The sequence below is a fragment of the Alternaria novae-zelandiae genome (genome assembly GCF_023758075.1).
Source record: "Alternaria novae-zelandiae strain BMP 2774 chromosome Unknown scaffold_3, whole genome shotgun sequence".
Classification (NCBI taxonomy): Eukaryota; Fungi; Ascomycota; class Dothideomycetes; order Pleosporales; family Pleosporaceae; genus Alternaria; species Alternaria novae-zelandiae.
In genome coordinates, this window is record NW_026056963.1 from 95,034 (window position 1) to 113,475 (window position 18,442).

The 18,442-nt window shown below is 51.7% G+C and overlaps 4 protein-coding genes across 4 annotated transcripts; 2 read left to right on the top strand and 2 right to left on the bottom strand.

The window, feature by feature from the left end:
- Positions 1 to 732: 732 nt before the first annotated feature.
- On the bottom strand, positions 733 to 4,811 carry J4E88_002005 (uncharacterized protein; the record flags this gene model as incomplete). The annotated part of the gene is made up of 5 exons (XM_049395672.1): positions 733 to 1,318; positions 1,420 to 2,614; positions 2,945 to 3,086; positions 3,137 to 3,772; positions 4,470 to 4,811. 5 exons carry the CDS (start codon positions 4,809 to 4,811, stop codon positions 733 to 735), a joined length of 2,901 nt encoding a protein of 966 aa, XP_049258076.1.
- A 770-nt stretch (positions 4,812 to 5,581) lies between these two features.
- J4E88_002006 (uncharacterized protein) lies at positions 5,582 to 6,195 on the bottom strand (the record flags this gene model as incomplete). The annotated part of the gene is made up of 4 exons (XM_049395673.1): positions 5,582 to 5,633; positions 5,683 to 6,004; positions 6,056 to 6,080; positions 6,133 to 6,195. The coding sequence occupies 4 exons, from the start codon at positions 6,193 to 6,195 to the stop codon at positions 5,582 to 5,584; spliced, it is 462 nt and encodes a 153-aa protein (XP_049258077.1).
- A 188-nt stretch (positions 6,196 to 6,383) lies between these two features.
- J4E88_002007 (uncharacterized protein) lies at positions 6,384 to 6,983 on the top strand (the record flags this gene model as incomplete). Its single annotated transcript, XM_049395674.1, has 2 exons — positions 6,384 to 6,437; positions 6,483 to 6,983. 2 exons carry the CDS (start codon positions 6,384 to 6,386, stop codon positions 6,981 to 6,983), a joined length of 555 nt encoding a protein of 184 aa, XP_049258078.1.
- Positions 6,984 to 10,358: 3,375 nt separating this feature from the next.
- J4E88_002008 (uncharacterized protein) lies at positions 10,359 to 13,151 on the top strand (the record flags this gene model as incomplete). The annotated part of the gene is made up of 1 exon (XM_049395675.1): positions 10,359 to 13,151. One exon carries the CDS (start codon positions 10,359 to 10,361, stop codon positions 13,149 to 13,151), a length of 2,793 nt encoding a protein of 930 aa, XP_049258079.1.
- Between the last annotated feature and the right edge of the window lie 5,291 nt (positions 13,152 to 18,442).

Below are 18,442 nucleotides of genomic sequence, written 5' to 3' on the forward strand. Positions count from 1 at the left end.
TCTGCCGTAGGAAGCGCGTGCGGGATAAGGGAAGAAACGCCATAGCTATGATCAACTAGGAATAAATGTTTTGTTCTTGGAGGTTTCCACTCGCATGATAGGCTTGATGTCTCTTCGTGAAGTATCGTCAGATTAACTATATAGACACGAAAGAAAGGGCCACACGCCTCGTTCTCTCCTGCAGTACCATATTAATGCGCAAGAGAACGTGCATACCTAGGTGCCACGGGCGGCTACGTTATTATCCAGTTTGCTGCCTGCTCTAAACCTGATGTATTACAGTCTGTCAAGTAGCAGCATAATTAGTATTTATGTAACGGTTCAGTTTCGTGCTTGCACAAAGGAACATGAACACATCAGTATCGAGAGAGCAGCATGTATTTGAAATTATACAAAGAAGAGATAGACACAAAACTCTCTCAAAAACAAGACAAATGGCTATTTTCGCCATTCAAACCCCTACTTCAATCAATTTACTCCCTCGTACCCCTTAGCAACCTTCCAAAAGCACTTTGCCTTTTCCTCTTCAGTTCGTTGAAGCTACCCTGTTCAACCACGCTTCCTTGATCCAACACAACAATGTGCTCAGCAATAGCCATCATCTCCCGCACATGCGTAATGATGATGACCGTCATCCGTTTCTTCGGTCTGTTGCCCTTATTACTACCACTACCCAGAGTCATCCGCTGCTTCAGGGGATATCCAACTTTGTAATCCCAATTCCCCTCTATCTCATCCCAAAACCAACCTGAACGGCTCCAGGGTGATATGGGTGGGGAATATGGTGGATCCAGTGTCTTCGATACCGTGAACGAGACTGAGGATGGTCTCGCGGATGATCTGAGCGGAAGTTACGTCTAGCGCGCTCGTTGCTTCGTCGAGGATACGCACATCGGGGTTTCTAACGGGGGCGCGTGCGATCGAGACGCGTTGAGCTTGGCCTCCGGATAGACATGTGCCGCCTTCGCCGATAGGCGTGTTGTAGCCTTGGGGCAGGCTGTCGATGAACTCAGCTATGTCAGCTGCGGAGGCGGCTGCGCGGATGCTTTTGATGCTTGTTTCGGGAAGGAAACGGGATAGGCCGTAGGCGATGTTTTCTGCGATAGTGCCGGGGAAGAGGACGGGCGTTCGTGATACTATGGCCATCCGGGAACGGAGGATGGTAGTATGCAAGGTCTTGATCTCGTAATTCGAGACGGTCATATCGCCTGACGGGTTGGAGGATGTGAGTGGGTTGTTTCCTATTTGGTAAAGCTTGAGGAGGAGAGAGGCAATTGTAGATTTGCCTGCCCCCGAGGATCCGACCATAGCGGTGCAGCTTCCTTGTCGAATTTGGAACGACACTTCATGCAGTACTCAAATCTTAGGCCGGGCTGGGTAAATGAAGGTGACCTTGTTTGCGAGATGTCATCTGCAAACTGTATCTGAATTTCGCCGGTGAGCTCGTGTGAGTCCTTTGGTAGTCGTGCGAGACGTAGTAATCGTGACCCAGCATCCCTTGCCATGTTGACCTGAGTGACGTAGTTCGCCATATAGCTAACTTGATTGACACTAAGCATGAGAACCAAGAAGCATTCCAACACTTCATCGGCAGTGTACTCATCTTTCGACATGAGATAACCTCCATACCAGTATAGCAGGATAGTTACGAAGATGGCTCCAGTGAATGAAAGTCCGTCAATGGATGCACAGTATATTGCGCGCTTGATGCCGACATTTACGGCTTCGGCAGTTGCGTTGGTATACATTTCCTTGAAGTAATCTTCCAAAACTAGGCATCGAACGGTCTTGATACTGACGAACGCGTCCTGGAGCACTTGACCAACCTTGTCAGCGGCCTCATTTTCCAATCTTTCCCAGCGGCTGCTGATAACGTTGTAGCACTTCGTGATTACGAAGAGAACAGGACCGGTTGCGAGAGCAGCTAGGGCCAACTGCCATGCTATGACCATGCTCCAAAAGATAGAAATACAAACCATAAGATTCATAGTGAGAAAGACACAAGCAAACCGGCCTGGACGATTTCGGGCCTCTTCAGCAGAGTGATCCAACATCTCGGCAAGCCGCGACACGCTGTTTTCTTCCTTGTCGAAGAACTTCCGTGGTTGCATCAGGATGCGCCGCATGGCTTCCTTCTTCAGCGAAAGAGTCCACGTCTGCGCTACTGTATCTGAGAGCAAGAAAATGAAGTAGCACGATAAACCATCGAGAGCGGCAATACCAAGAATGACGAGGGCGTATTTTTGGGACATTTCCTTCCTAGCGCCAGGCACGTAAAAAGTAGTCAAAAGCTGGGCGAAAACCCATGCAAATACTGGTTTGCATGCAGCATGAATCGTTGCGCTGAAGGATGCCGCTAGAATGAGGAGACGCGGACCCCAGACTATAGCGGGCCATACAGACATGACTATCTCTTTCATCGGAAGAGAAGCGGCCGGGAAATCCTTGTCTTCACTAGGGTTCTTGTTGCGGAAGCGTTCGATTCTCTGAAGAAGCTTATCGTTTCTCGAAGATTTCTTCGGTGCGTCCGAAAGAACTGGGACAGACTCATTGGTCGCAAAGGGTCGCGAGTACGGACCGATCGGCGAGACTGGTCGCGTAGATAGTTTAGGGTCTGAACGTGAGCTATGTTCTTTTGAAAACGACAGAGAGCGTCTGTGGAGATTCGACCTTGAAATAGGTCTCGAGCCATGGTTTTTCCATAAGATCCTTTTCTTGACAGGAGACGGCATAGACGGGAGATGTTTCGATGCCACAGAATCTGGAGATGCTTGATTCGTCTCAATGGGCTCCATCTTACCGCCTCTATCAGCCGTCTGTTCATGGATGGATAGCCTTGGGCCTGGGCCTACATCGACCGGTATAGTACAGCCCCAAGACGCGCAGGTATTCTCAGAATAGGACTCCAGCACTGACTGTCCAAAGTGAACAGCAGATAGCGGACGTGTCATAGAAATGATCCGGGCTGTCCGTGACTCCTCGTGTTCCACATTGCCGTCACCAGCTTCAGGCCCCCAATAGGAGTCGTCCTCATGATCATCAGACTCATCGTCTGTGTCAGCCTCGGTGTGCGTATCAAGACAAGACTGAAAGATCCATTTTGTGACTCGAGCTCTTTTCGACACCCCTGTTGTACTACCCGGGCGTTGTCCAGCAAGTACAGGAAGTCGTTGGGTCGGATCTGCAAGATGTCATGGGTAATGATAATCGTTGTCTTCCCTTTCCGCCAGCTTCGTATAGCGTCAAGCATCTCGGCTCGTGTAACGTAATCAAGAGAACTGGTTGATTCGTCCAGGATCAGCACCGGCGAGATCCCAATCCTAGCTTGAGCTAGAGCCATTCTTTGTCTCTGCCCTCCACTCAATGAGCCACCCTTCATGCCGAGTTCAGTATCCAGTCCATTGGGAAAGCTCTCCATAACAGGTTCTAGCATAGCAAACTTGACTGCATTGCGGATATCTTGCATATCCACTGCATCACCTAGCTGACCAAGAGCGAGATTGTGGCGGATAGTATCATTGAACAGCACGCTGTGCTGCTCAACAAGCATGACTTTCTGTCGTAACCATTTGACGTCCAAATCTTCGAGTGGAACGTCATCCAGGAATATCTGTCCTGAAGAAGGCCGATAGAAGCGGACGAGAAGTTGTGCTAGTGTGCTCTTTCCGGAACCCCTTTTGCCGACGACAAAGGTCGTCTCTCCAGCCCGGATTAGAAGCGAAGCATCTCGAATGACAGTCTCGTCTGCGCGTGAAGGATATGAGAATGTGACCTGGTAAATAGCTAGTAAGGAGCATCGACGCGGCGTGAGAAGCATTACCTTTCGAAACTCGAGCTGGCCCGTACATCTCTCAGGCCGCAGTTTGCCTTGCGATTCGAATTGCTGATCGCTAGTTGAAATCAACTTCATAAGCACACTTAATTTTGCACCGGCCATCTTTCCTTGCTGCAATACAATCAGCTGAGGCATTATCTGGGTCATCCCAGACATTGCCATAAGTGCTGCCCAGAACGTCATGAGGACCTGTTTTGGGTCACTTTCCCCGGTTTCGACGAGGTGACTACCATACCAGAATCTTTGAACAAAATCGCTGATCGTAAAAAATTGCATAATGCCGATCTGCATAGAGCGGAAATTGCCCACGCTTCTGTATAAGCTCGCGCAATCGTGACGATACTGGTAAAGACGTGGAGTTCGTATCTTTCCCCGGTGAAGCATTTAACCGTCTCAATACTTGTCATTGCAGTCGTAGTATATTTCAGTGCCGACTTCAAGTTCTCGGCATGCTCGTGTGCTCGTAGTGACAACCGCTTTGCCACTGAGGATTGAACCAAGTATAGAACTGGTATTGTACACAATACGACCAATGTTAGATTCCACGAATAGTAAAAAGCGACCCCCAAGGATCTTCTTTAGCGAACGTATTTCTACGGCGATTCCGATATTAGAGTGGCACCTACATCTGTACTATCGGCAGAAATGCGGCGATTCCATCCTCCCGCGTATCGATCCAAGCCATATCCTTTTTGATAAGAGCATCGAAGATTCTGTTGCGGGCACTCCTCGCCTGGAGCTCTCCGAACATGAGAAAGAAGAGATAGTAGAAACTATCGGCAATCCAGTTGAGTGTTGCGAGAGCGGTAAGAATTACGCAGAACCTGGCCATGTTGCTCATGAGTTGGCTGCTGCTTCTCGATCCTTCGCCATAGCTTGTGTATTGACCAGATACGAGACCGTAGAGGATTGCGAAAGCGGGCATGGACAGCGCAGCGACGGACGCCATCGCAATACCGCCAAGCAGTGCGGGCATATGCTGTTTTGTGGCGAAAGTGAACAACGTCCTCCATCCCACGTTCGTTATATAATCCTGATCCTCATCATTCAGAGACGGCGGCTTTTCGGAACGAGCGGTCGCGTTTGGATTAATCATCGTCACCATCTTGACCACTCGCCGGCAGCGACTGCGAAAAGAGAGTGTAAGGTGGTGGAATCGACAAAAGGTAAGAGCGACCCAAAGAGATGAAGTGAGAACAGAGAATAGGGAATTACCACATATGGACTAGTTTGTGGCGGCCATGTGGTCGTAGCCTTGGAAAGATGGTTTCCGCGCACTTGCTTTCGTCGCTTACTTTGTCTTTCCTTGACGTTGTTCTCCAGCCACCAATCGCCGCCTTCACGAAAAGCCCAAAAATTGCATCCACTCATGCGATCACTTTAAAACGAGATGAAACAGTGGCTTCCTCCGCGCAGATCATCAGCGGATGGTGAGCTGAGAGCGACACTCCCGATTCAGCGCTTTGTTGGTCTTGTAGTTGACATGCACAGTATAGGCCGGCAACTGACGAAGATTACATGTTCACCAATACGTCAATTACCAAGCCAATATGGTACTCCACCGATGATCCAGTGGCTTGCATGACAGATATTCATAGACGGTCATAGCTGGGCGGCCGACAAAGAACGTGAGCTCGTAAGCGACGAACAAGTGACGGGCCGGATGTCGGCAATGCAGCCGCGTATTGGCGTCCCTTGCGAACAATAACTTGGAATTTAGAATTTCCAGGATCATCCTGCGGCGAACTACTTGCCCTGCGCCTTCTCGTATATCCAGTCATTCAGGCCTTCTCGGTTACTGCGCATGTCAGCATTGGGCGCGCCGCTATATCCAGGGCGTAGCTTACCGTGCGATTTCAATAGCGTAGAACTGCATTCGAACAGCGAATATTGTGCCTTCCTGGCTGTATTCCATTTTGGGACTTGCGCGCAGCATTGTGCCGAAGTTGTAGTCCTCGACCTTCTTCTCGTACTCACTGATGAACTTGCGCCATCGCTCCTTCCCCTCCTTGCTCTTCATCTCATCCTCGTTTAGTGTGGCTGATGCGTCGAACTCGGGGAATTCCGTCTTGAGGTGTTCGTAGATTTCGTCGTCGATCTTGGTGAGTCGCAGCTTGGAGCCGGGTACTTTCTCGAGGATCTTCCAGTATGTTTCCATGTGCTGCACAACTGTGTGATACTGTCAGCATGGTCGCGACCGGCAGGTCTCGTGATCTGTACCTTTGACCGCGAACTGCTTCTCGATCTGTAGACGCTGTTAGCGATGACTGTCGACGCGCTGGCTTTGGGGTACCTGCATCCTCAAAGTTCTCAGTCTCCTCTGGATTGATGCTCGTGCCTAGTGGGCCTGCGAGAGACATGTTGGCGATTTTGCTAGGGAAATACTATCTATGGGTAGTTTGAAGTGAGAGTGTAGAGAGTGATGTGGGTGCTTGTAGCAGCAATCAGCGCGGTGAAGGTCGACAAAAAATCGCGGAAACGCACTCCGTCATTGCCCCGCCACGCCCGCCACACTTCGCGGGGCTGACTCAACCCCAATTTTCCCATCATGAACACCAACCTCACATATGATTCTGGCGAGCCAATGTTGCCAACTCTACACGTGAGTCTGCATCGCACCGAGCCAGACAGCAGCTAATCACCGCAGCATGAATGCATTCGCGTACCAGTGACAGCACTGGCCTCTTGCGGCGCTCTGCTGATCGCTGCAGAAGGCCCCTTTTTACGCTTCCACCATGCCAGCGACTCGCGGTACATCTCTTCGGAGCGCGTCTTCAAAGCTCAAGCAATCCATGGAATACGCGTCTTTTCGGAAGAGCATGCGCACGTTATCAAACTGGTCATCTGGGGTGGAAGACTGGTCCGCGCCCTCGAGATTGACTTTGCAGATCAAGTTGGCCAACAAGGCCTGAGCCTATGTTTCTCCAACGTCGCGAAAGCTTCAGATTGGATTCTTGATCTCGCTCCTCGTCCCAAAGGCCTGGATGACGATGCTCAGTACCACAAAGGATCCTGCATTGCTGTCACTGCTCATAACGCACTGCTGCACGTTGAGATGGAACAAAGGACGTCGGACGACTTCCACATGACCAAGTGCGCATACCACACATTGATCCGTTGGAGTATCATTTTCTTGCTGACATTTTGATTTCAGTTACATTGATGTAGCTGTATCTGAGCTTACTTCAAGTTCTCGATCTATCCTCTACTCCGCTCACCTGTTCTGGGAGAATCTAAACCAGGTCCTCGTTGCTGCTGGTACAGCGTTCGGTGAAATTATATACTGGTCATGGTCCGACAATGGCGGCGGTGGATCCGCCTCCCGTATTCATCGCGTCTTTTTGGGTCACGAGGGCTCAATTTTCGGGGTCCAGATTTCGGAAGAGCTACCCACCGAATGTTGTCAAAGACTGAGGCGGGTGGTAGCAAGCTGCAGCGATGACCGCACAATCCGAATATGGGACGTATCGGATGTGAACACTAGTGCCACTACCTCGGAAGCTCATAGCAATGACTTGGAGATTCTGAGAACTCGTCATACCGGCTTTACCAACGAAGCTTTCGACTCAAATGAGTTTAATAGCTCGAGCTGTCTCGCCATCGGGTGGGGTCATCTTTCACGCGTTTGGACGGTCCGCTTTCTCGAAGCATCGCCATGCAATGGATCACTGTTGCTCCAGTCTGCCGGTGAAGATGCAACTGCAAGGACGTGGGAACTTACGCCAAACCCCGGAAGTAGCACGAGCTTTCCTTACAGGTTGCTAGAACTTGACTGCACCGCGCATCATAGCGGGAAGAACTTGTGGTCGAGTGTTGTTTCCAATGACTCAACAGGAATACAGCAGGTTATTGCAGGTGGCGCTGATAGTAAAGTCACCGCTTCCCCGTTATTGCGCATCCTGCAGGCAGAGAAGAACTTACGTGGTGCGATCGCTGAGTATACTGTACACGACATATTATCATGGGCGCGAGTGGCCGAGCCTGATCCAAACAGGCCTGAATTTGTGGACGGTCCAAAGTTTCCAAGGAAAGCAGAGTTCTTCAGGAGCTATTGCTTTGTCGATGAAACCTCATTTCTGCTTACTACTAACTCTGGAAACGTACTTATCGGCGCCATTTCGTCCAGGACAGCCCCATGTCAATCAAGCCTCCTTTCAGACTCAAAGTTACTCGATGAACTGAAAGATCTTTCTGGTTATTCTGTCTGCACGAGTGGCTGCCGTCCTGGTTTCGCTTACATCGCTGGTAGTAGCGGCAACATCTACGTGTACAGTAAGGAGTCTAATACCCTGGCAAATCTGCATGCCATTGGTAGCAAAGTCGGAGACATCTTCGCTGTGGAGGTATCAAACACGGATGGTCCAAATACGGCGGCATTACTTGTGACCCTTGTTGGTCAAGGTGAAGCGCAATTGCTATACGTGGACCCTGATAGCAACACGAACGTTCTGAGAGTTGTGCAGATACCCATTGCAGAATCTTCGACCGGTTCGGTCATCACGAGTATGACTTATGCAAGAATAACCGGGAGAGACATTCTCATCATTGGGTTCCGTCAGGGTTCGATCGCACTGTATGAAATCCGTAAAGGTGAGGGGGTTACGGATGTTGCTATCTTGCTACGGATCATTGAGAAAGCACACGGTGCGGAAGCAGTCACTTCTCTTACATGGTGTCCCTCATCTGGAGGCTCCTTAGGCTCCGTACACGGCCATCTGTTCTCCGTAGGAAGAGATGGGCGTCTCAGCGTACACCAGTTCGATGCATCTGCAAACGTTGTCGAGCTGGTGCATGATCTTGCGGTACCATTCGGACCAAACATTGAAGGTTTATACTTCCAGGACGACCATCTCCTCATACACGGCTTCTCAAGCAAGAAATGGTATCTCTACGATGTCACTAGCGAAGAGCAAGTCATGAGCATCGAAACCGGAGGAGCGCATAGAAGTTGGGCCTTCCGGTCACATTCGTCGCTAGGAGGTATCCTAGTATGGACTCGAGCCTCTAGTATGCATATATGCAGTCAAAACAGACCGAATCATACTGTCGTTCGACGAGGGGGTCATGGACGTGAGATCAAGGCGGTCGCAGTTGCATTGGAGATGAACGGTAGATCTCACCCGCTCATCGCCACAGGCGCTGAGGATACCGATATCAAGATTTTCCGCCATGTTGATCATGATCTGATATGCCAAAGGACTATTCGCAAGCACACCACGGGGATTCAGCACCTACAATGGTCGCAAGACGGTGACTATCTTTTCAGCAGCGGTGGCTGTGAAGAATGTAAGGTTTGGGTACAACGCTGCAAAGCTGCTGCTGACTTCTTTCACAGTCTATGTATGGCGGATCCGGGACTTACCCGCCTCCGCTCTTGACATTGGAGTCGTGTGCGAACATGTGTACACGCCAGAAAGTGAGCACGCAGATTTGAGACTCATGTCTTTCGATGTGACCACATCGGGATCCGCACATACTATCACGATGGTGTTCTCAGATTCCAGCATCAAGGTGAGCTGATCTCCGTATTCTCAATGTAGCATGGCGCTGATTTGACAAGATCTATCGTTATGATCCTGCCGCTACTGTCACATGGCAGCCTCTTGGAAAGGGTCTCTACTTTACATCCTGTTTGACACAGTGCATGTTCCTCTCTAGAGAAAAGGTCTTGACAGCTGGTACCGATGGCCATATTGTAGTATGGCCGCTAATGGCAGAAACCGAAGGATCGCGTGGAAGATCCACTGGGTCAAATGATCATTTGACATGGCAGCATCCGGCAAGGATACATCAAAGCTCATCAAAAGCCATGACATCCCGAGCCATTAGTGCGGATACCTGGCTCATCGTATCCGGTGGTGACGATGGCAGTCTGGCGTGTGTACTCGCACAGTCTACGTCTTTGCCGTCGTCGACTTCGCCTACGACAACCCATGTTCCGCCACCCATCCTCGTCAGTCGCGCACATGGCTCTGCAGTAACGTCGTGCGCTCTCTTCAGACATAAATCACACATTTTCCTCGTCACATCAGGAAATGACGAGTGGATCAGATTGTGGCGGATTGTACTGCGAAAGGCAAACTCCGAAGCTGGAGCTGAAACTGCAGCACATCATGAAGGCGCTCTGACGGTCCAGAGAATAAATAGAATCAAGACCAATGTTGCAGATGCGTCGAGTATGGCGGTGCTTGATGAAGGCAATGGTGGTGGCGATGCGAGGGTGCTGGTCTGTGGAGTGGGCATGGAAGTCATACGTATAGCTTTGAATGGGTGATAGACAATCGATAGGCATGATGGTCATTCGTCCGCACCCAAGTGTCTGCTGCTGTGAGTTTGCACAGGGGCGATTGGCGGCCAAGCGATCCATGGATTGTTGCTGGAGCAACGCGTGTCCCGATGCGGCTAGTCGTCGTTCGCGCTTTGACAACACAACACGGCAAGCACGTCCACAACCTCGACTGAACCAGTCTCACCCCAGACCGACGACGACATACCACCAAGACAGCGAACATCGACAGACATCATGGTTGCTACACGTCGCGGTGCGAAAACCGCCCCAGAGGTCGCCTCTGCACCCCCCAACACGCTCAACGCCCCTCCCAAGCGCGGCAGGAAGAAGGCAGTCGAGGAAGCTGCTGAGCCAGCGCCTGCCCCGGCCAAACCCACAAAGACAACTGCTGTGAAACGCAAAGCCAGGGCTGAGCCTGAGGATGCTGAGCCGCCCATGGCCAAGAAGACTGTTGCGACAAAGGCCGCGCGCACCATCAAGGTCCAGACCAGAGCCGCACCCGCCCCTGCTCCAGCAGTGAGGGCGACGCGTGGTCGCAAAGCCGAGGAGCCTGCCGCTACAGAGGAGCCCGAAGCCATTGAAGAGGCCCCGAAGCCAACAGCCGCCCGTACGCGCAAGATCGCAGCAGTGAAAAAGGCACCTGTACCCAAGGTCGAGAAGCCTGCTGTCGCCCCAGAGCCTGCCGTCGAAGAAACTGCCAAGCCAGCATCAAGAGCTGTACGCAAAGCACCCGCAAAGAAGACACCCGTTTCCAAGAAGAGCGAGCCTGCATTTGTCGACAAGACCGTCGCCAGCGAGCCTGCTAAGCCAGCTCCCCGTACACGCAAAGCAGCAGTGCCAAAAGCCTCCGCACCCGCACCCGTCATTGTACCGAGAGCCACACGCGGTCGTAATGCCCCTGCAGTCCCACAGGAGTCGCCGCTCAAGGCTCCGGCCCGCAAGCTCACAAAGAAGGCTGCTGTTGTCACTAAGGCGAAGTCTGAGCCAGAGCCGGCCGCTCAAACAGTCGAGGAGCCTGTTGCGGAGATCATCGAGCAATCTGTTGTAGAGGCAGATGAACATGCAGTCATGGAAGAGGTGGAGCAGCCTGTCGTGGAGGCAATCGAGAAACCGTTCGCAGATTTCCCTACCTACCCGACAACCCCCTCCCACATCACTGCCCCCATGACCTCAAGAGAGGCCATCGCCGAGCTTCCCGGCTACCCCACGACTCCCTCGCATATCCTCGCACCTTTGTCGAACAAGGCCGCTCTTACCGAACTCGCAGGATATCCCACGACACCTGCGCATATTGCTGCACCTGTCGCAATCGCTACACCCGAGGTTCAGGCCGAAATCATCGAGCAAGGGTATAATGATGTCGCCATGAGCGATGTTGAGGAGAAAGAAGCAGTCGACCAGATTGAGGCTTGTCATACTTCTACAGCTGCAGAGAGCGCGGTCGAGGCCACAATAGAAGTGCCAGAGGGCCCTCAGCTCGTCGAGAATCCGCACATTGTTGAAGAATCTGACTGCCAGGGCCGCCAGACTACGGCCGATGTCTCCTTGACACCGGATGCAAAGACCCAGGTATCGGTCCAGCTAAAGACACCATACTATGATGCGACGCCCGCCCAGCGTTCGTGTTCGGAGATTTCTGGCACTCCACCTGCACAGATCGTCTGGGGCGTCACCGATCAGGAAGCATTCGAGGAGCTTCCTGAGGCGTACCCTGCCACACCCGCCCACATCATCGCGCCCATTACCTCCAAAACAGCACTGGCCGAACTCCCGGGTTACCCCAAAACACCAGCTCATATCAGCGCGCCTGTGACCTCCAAGGCAGCATTGGCCGAGCTCCCCGATTACCCCAAAACACCAGCTCATATTAAGGCACCAATGACTCCACGTCGCGCTCTCGCTGAACTGCCCGACTACCCTACAACACCAAGCCTGGCTCTCGAGGCTGCTCTCCAGGAAGAGATCACTGCTTCAGTCAAGAAACAGACACCGTCACCTATAAGATTCTCAACTCTGAAGAACGACTCGTTCGATCTCGAGGAACCAAGCGAGCTTGCCGACTTCACTGAGCTCACCGAAGCTAGCAAATACAGTGAGATCGCACCTACGGACACAGCTGTCGAGGCTTCTCCTTTTATTACTAATCCCACCATGCATCTGGCTCCGCTCAAACTTGCACCTACTTTTGCAGCCCTCGAGCCAGTGTCACCGAAGAAGTCCGCCTTGCGATCACCTCAGAAGGTCATGGACGCTAAGACTCCTAAGAAGACTGTCGCTTGGACAGACGTTCCAGCAGACGAGAGCGATCTATTCCTCTACGAAGGCATCCTTCAGGGCATGGTCTTCTACGTCGATGTCACACGGAACGGTAGGGAGCAGAACTTCTTGTTCCGCGGTCTGCTCGAGGATCTGGGCGCAAAGGTAGTACAAGACATATCGCATGCGTCTCTTAGCCACGTTCTCTTCAAGGATGGAAGCATGTCCACACTGGAGAAGTGCCTTGAAAGCAAGGGAGCCATCAAGTGTGTCAACGTGGGGTGGGTGTTGGATAGTGAGTCAAACAAGAAGCGTATGGACGAAGACCATTACCTGGTCGACCTATCCGTTGCGAAGCCAGCAACTCCTCTGCCTACTACTACGGCGAAGCCATTCACACCTTTCAAGACTCCTTCCAAGTACGCGCTACCTCCTTCATCCCAGTGCAAGATGCCTAGCACTCCGACAAGTTCAGAGTTCGATCGCTCTTTCAATGACGACAAGGAAAACTGCGAAGTTGGCATGTTCTTCGACGACAAGAGCCCGCTTGCACCTCGCACACTTCCCGTCAAGAAGTCGTCTTTCTTGTTCAGCAGATCAGCCATCAAGACCCCATCAAAGTCCATCTTCCTTGGGGCGACGCCATCGAAAGCGACCTTGTCAGCTATGAAGCCTGCGCCTCAGGCCTTCACCACAGTCAAGAAGCGCCCCGCAGAGTCTTCCTTCTTCAACAGCTCCCTCGGTCCACCCAAGAAGCTGCGCCTCTTGTAGTCATGTCATCAATTCTGCTGGCATTCAAAATGCTTGTTTTGTTTACGGAGTTTGGGATATCATGCAGGCATTGGGTAGGCGTGGATGGATCAAGGTGTTTGGTATCCGTTTCGCAAAGTTTCGGTCGTGCTGTCGTCATCCCTGTCATCCCTTCATCGCGGCTTGAGGGTTTCCATTGAGTGCTGCCTCCCTTAAAGGGTTGGCCTTCGTGGGAATCCAACATAGCCAGATGAAGGGCGCACATATGGCGTCTTTGCATACCTTGGCTCTTGCTTGTTCATTGTCTTTCTCTTGTGCGGTTACATAGAGTCTTGCATGTTATGGATGGACGATGCTGTACGAAACACAGTTGAGCATTCTTGGCGTTCCTGGACACACGGGCACTCCAATGGAGACGACCACGATTAGGGTCACCTGCTTTTGTCTTATATTATTGTCTCGTTTCGATACGAATGACAGCACGAATGCTCCATGCTTTTACTCAATGGGTTGGGCTTGCGTAGGACCCACTGTCAACTGGCGGTCTTGCGAGTGACTAGTGTCATTCATTTATTGTACTAGCATTACTTCTCATTCGAGAGCGCTGGTCGTACGGGTATGAATGCAGTCCAATATCGTGCAGACGCAAACGCATCGAAAGTATCATCCCTGCAATATGTGCAGGAAATGCATACTTCATCCTTGATGATACCCAGCTCTTGCTCATGCTCTTATCCTAACGTATACTTGCACACATCACTCATTGAGCTACTAATTAGAGATCATTCGGGGTACAGAAGCACCTCTAGCCACATTTGCTACTCGGGTCAAACAAACCCCCAAAAACAGGCTATCGCGACGCCTAAAGTATATCAAACCCGTCTAAACCCAACAACAACGTAAAGGCTATAACACTAAGAAGCACTGTTTGGATCAAGCACCTTCTTCTATCACCAGATGCTCTTCCTAGTCGTCACCCAAGATAATCCTTCTTCTCCTCCAGCCACTCAACGGTCTGACGCTCTCCCTCTCCACCTCTCTCCCGCCAACCCTATGATAGCTTCTCCACTTCCCCTGCTCGGTCTCCTTCTCCTTCCCCTCGAAAGGAGAGTCGCCCCAGAAGCTATCTCGTCGTGTACGGGTCCTTTCCCGTGAGGTAGACCGCTCACGAGACTCCCAACGCTCATCCACCCACCACTTCTCACTACGATGGAAAGGATCGTATGAGGGTGAGAGAAGCGAGAAAGTATGGTGATGGTGCGACGAGTGTGGACGGCTGAACCTAGCGTTGATGCTGAGGCGGAAAGCTTGGTCGTCTGGCTCGGAAGAAGCGGCGCGGTCTGAGGAGTATTCGTACGTACGTCGTGTGTCGTAGCTACGGCGTCTGTTCTCGTCTTCCGCATCGTTTTGGGGGCGCCGAGTGTCAGTCCAGACGTTGAAGCGCTCGAGTTGAGAGGGCTGATCCCGTACTGTTAGGGAGCGGGATGACCTGACTGGCTTATGGTTGGACGAGTAGGGGTAGTCATCATGGCCATCTTCGTCATCGAGATCTGAGAGTGTGATGCTCCGCCGGTGTTTGCTGGAGTCGTGATGAACGAGAGGACGTGAGTAGTAAGATTCATACTCTGGAGTGCGCTCGCGGGTGCGAGTACGCGTTAGGTGCAGGTATGACATAGTCGGCTGCCTGGTGCGGCTGATTAGTCAGGCCTTGAGATGATGACTGTGATTTGGTAGGTATAGAATGATTGTAATGACAATGCTCAGGAGAAAGTTATGCGTTTTGCAATGTCAATGGATTGCAGGCACTTATATTCGTACAGGTGAGGACTGGAGAAGTAAGCCCACTGTCCTCCAGAACCCTCTTATATTATCTGACGAAATGTTTCAACTGCCTAGACGACTTAGAAATCACCTTGTTTGGCTAGCATGGGCTCCATGAATTTCAACGTGCACCGCCTCTTTTTCTGCGGCTCGATTGTGGCTTGTGCAAACCGCTCCAGGATTTGATTGGCTGCGCCCACTGTCGGCGTGCTCCGCGTGAACGATTATTTACCGATGAGTTCCTGACCGCCAGAACATTGAGGCTTGAATGGAGTCTTCAGAGTTGCCTAAGTATATGATCCTAAGGGCCCCTGCAGTGTGTATCGTGGAAGGGTCATGGCAGCTGAATGTGCGGTCGCCACTACGAGGCTGTGACAATGTGGAGGTGTGGGGGCCGAAAACACGACGGTGAACGTTGGGTTTGTGTAATTAAGGTGCGAAAACGTAGCGGGTAATCTCCGATGTTGAGCTGGATGCCTATAGCAAAACTCCATGTTGTCCCGATGTCTCCGCTGATGTCTCTGGTTATTCGCTCTCGTGGGTACCTCATCGGTTGCGCACTTGCACGTCGTAGTCATTCGGATATTGATGTCTCCTAATCCAGTAGGCCTGCAATAAAGACTGACCAGGCGGTTGACGCACACTGATTGAAGAGCATGGAGAACCTTCCCCATGTGACCCTGACGACTAAGTGTGCTGCCTTGGAGGTGCCATTGTTGGCCAGCTACACAGATAACGTCACCCAAAACCTTCACCCTGTTTCTCATTGATCTTCGCTGCCTTTTCGTTCGGCATATCGCCTCATCGACTGCCTACGCAACTCTTGTACCTTTCTCTCTCCAGCTATTCCTGTTGCTTCTCTTAGCGCTCCTCACGAAATAGCCTTGTCTGCAGGTTCAGATTTTAGCGTAGTAGTTAAATTAATTAGATTGATTGAATGTAGACAGTACCGTGGCTCATAAACGTCAGATTAGAAGCCATGCGGTTGGCCTTACATAGGTATACAAGATAAAAACCGAACAGGTCTACAGACTACATAAAGATAGAAACTTGCAAAGCAGGTTACTTAGCGTTAATGTAGGCTCTAGGGTGTTAGGCTTTCATTAGGTTAGTGAAGGCGTAAACGTACTGACAGCACGATGGGGACTGGGCTGTTAGTTGCTACGTCTGCGTGTGTGAAGAGACGGAGGCAGCGCTTGAGTATGCATGCGCTATACCAGCCTGGTTACAGGATCACACAGGGCACGAGATACGAAATCAATCGTGATTCATGGGTCGCAATCAACAATTAGAGGTCTGTCGTGGAGGTATACAATACGGTACCTAGGTATGTTCGAGAATGTGTGGGTGTGAGCCATTGCGTATGCTTCTAGAGCGTAGTGTATCCGAGCGTGCTGAAAAAAGAATGGACGTCTTCGCGTTCCCTTGAATTCGATCCTTCTCGTTGGTGGTATAATTGCATCTAGACGCTTGTGCATTGGAGAGGCGGAGGGACTCAGATGTCGGTCAGCGGCAACGCGTTCTTTGTACCGCCACTGCCGCGATAGTGCATGCACAACACCTGGAAGCGTCACCATATAAGGCAGGTATGGGTCCTAGTGCTGATGTGAATCTTGGAGGATCGCTGAACCGTCGCTGTCGTTGGTCGTAAAGTTGCAGCGTGGTGCATGAGACTTCGGAGATTGTGACAACGCCCGGCAGCGCTTGGCGTGCTCGTCGACGTTCGGCTAGCCACGATGAGGCTTGCCCTGCGGCACAGCGCGCGAACTTACTCACTTCGAGAACATGGCGGGACGCAAGGGGCCTGAGTGTCTGAGGGCGCTGGAGGCTCTCGCTGTCTCCTTACCAATGCCAGATTGACGGCATGAGGGAGCGCCGCACCGACATGTACCTTCCGCCAGAGCTCTTGACGCTATTATTTCTAGCGAACGCCGCAGCAGCTGTCCCTCGTGCGCAACCAACATCGTACCAACTTGAGGGCATACACGCTAATTGCAAACAGAGACCTCTTTCTTACCCAACGTCACCGAGATTGCTCCCACCCAACAGTCGACCGTATCGATCGCGGCGCAGATAACAGAACCGTCCGATGCCACTGCTACCGAGAGTTCTGTAGATCGGGTCGACGTGAAGGTCGAAGTGTGTACTCTCGACGCCAGCAGCTGTTGTTCTATCGATCCGGGTAGTTGTGGTGGCTTGCAATGGATTGTTCTTCCGTCTGCCACAGGTTGGGGACTGACGGGTCCAGCTACCGATCGCCTCGTGACACTTACTCCGACCGCCACGACTGTCACGACGACTCGGCCGACCATTCTCAACCTCGAGACCAGCGTCCTCGTATGGGGGACCGAACAAGAAAGCGAGGGCAGTGCTGGACAGCCGGGCCTCATCATAGGACCGAGCACAGTTAGGGCTTCGAACACGATAGGAGAAGGACCAGGTGCTACAGGATCGGCGCAACAGCAGATAGAGCAGCACAGTCTCCTACTGCAGATAGTCTCTCAGATTGGGCGCGCACCATCGAATGTGCAGCCAGCTCAACCCGCATCTCCTGCGACAGAAAACCCTGGTCAAACTGTAGCGCCCATCAATAACCATAATGGAGGTGATAGTGCGCTTGCCCAGCCAGCAACCACTCCCGACTCTGGCATGGCGAGCAATACGGACATGATATCTCCACCACAAACAGCGCCAGCAGTAGCCATTGGCGAATTTGTATTTGGAACACAGACGTTAACGCTTACGGCTGGTCTTAGCACCAACATCGGGAGCAACTTCTTCCCTACCTTTGTAGGATTAACGACTGACGCCGAAGGTAACACTTTGGTCTCGGTCTTTTCGGACGGAACTGCTGTCATTGCCACTGTGCGTGTTGCGCCTACTACAATGGTTGTACCAAGATCTGGCTTCGAAGCAACTACCACTGATGCTGCAAGCCCTGGTGAGCAAACTGGCGGTTTGGCTACTACCCCCAGCAAGGAGGCTGGAGCCGGGAGGAGGCGTAAACTGGAGTTGTGGATGGGTGCCGTTTTGGGCGCACTTAGCTTCGGTGCGGCATTCTAGTAACAGGTGACAAGAGCATTCGATTCATGCCGCCTTAACATAATGATGTTCCAATGAACAATAAGTCGCGATCATGCGCGCAATCACCTGTCAAACTGCACACTCATAGATTCCCGAGCCTCCACCTTAGACAAGCAAGAAGCTAAACAGGTCTGCAGCCTACATGAAGATCATGATGTATAAAGTAGGTAACCTTACGTTAACGTAGGCTCTAAGGTGTTTAGTTTTTTCCTTAGATAAGGTGCCTCTGCCGTGCCCTACTACTTGTTCCACCGAAGCCGGCTCCGCTCTCTGTTGTCTCTTGCTCGCGCTCCTGGCTGAATCCAGCATGTGAGAACCAAGAATCGAGGCTGGAGAAAAGGTGATCAATTCAATTGTGTGTGAGGCGGGAAGGACGGTAGTTCATGTCAGATACTGGTTGTTTTCAA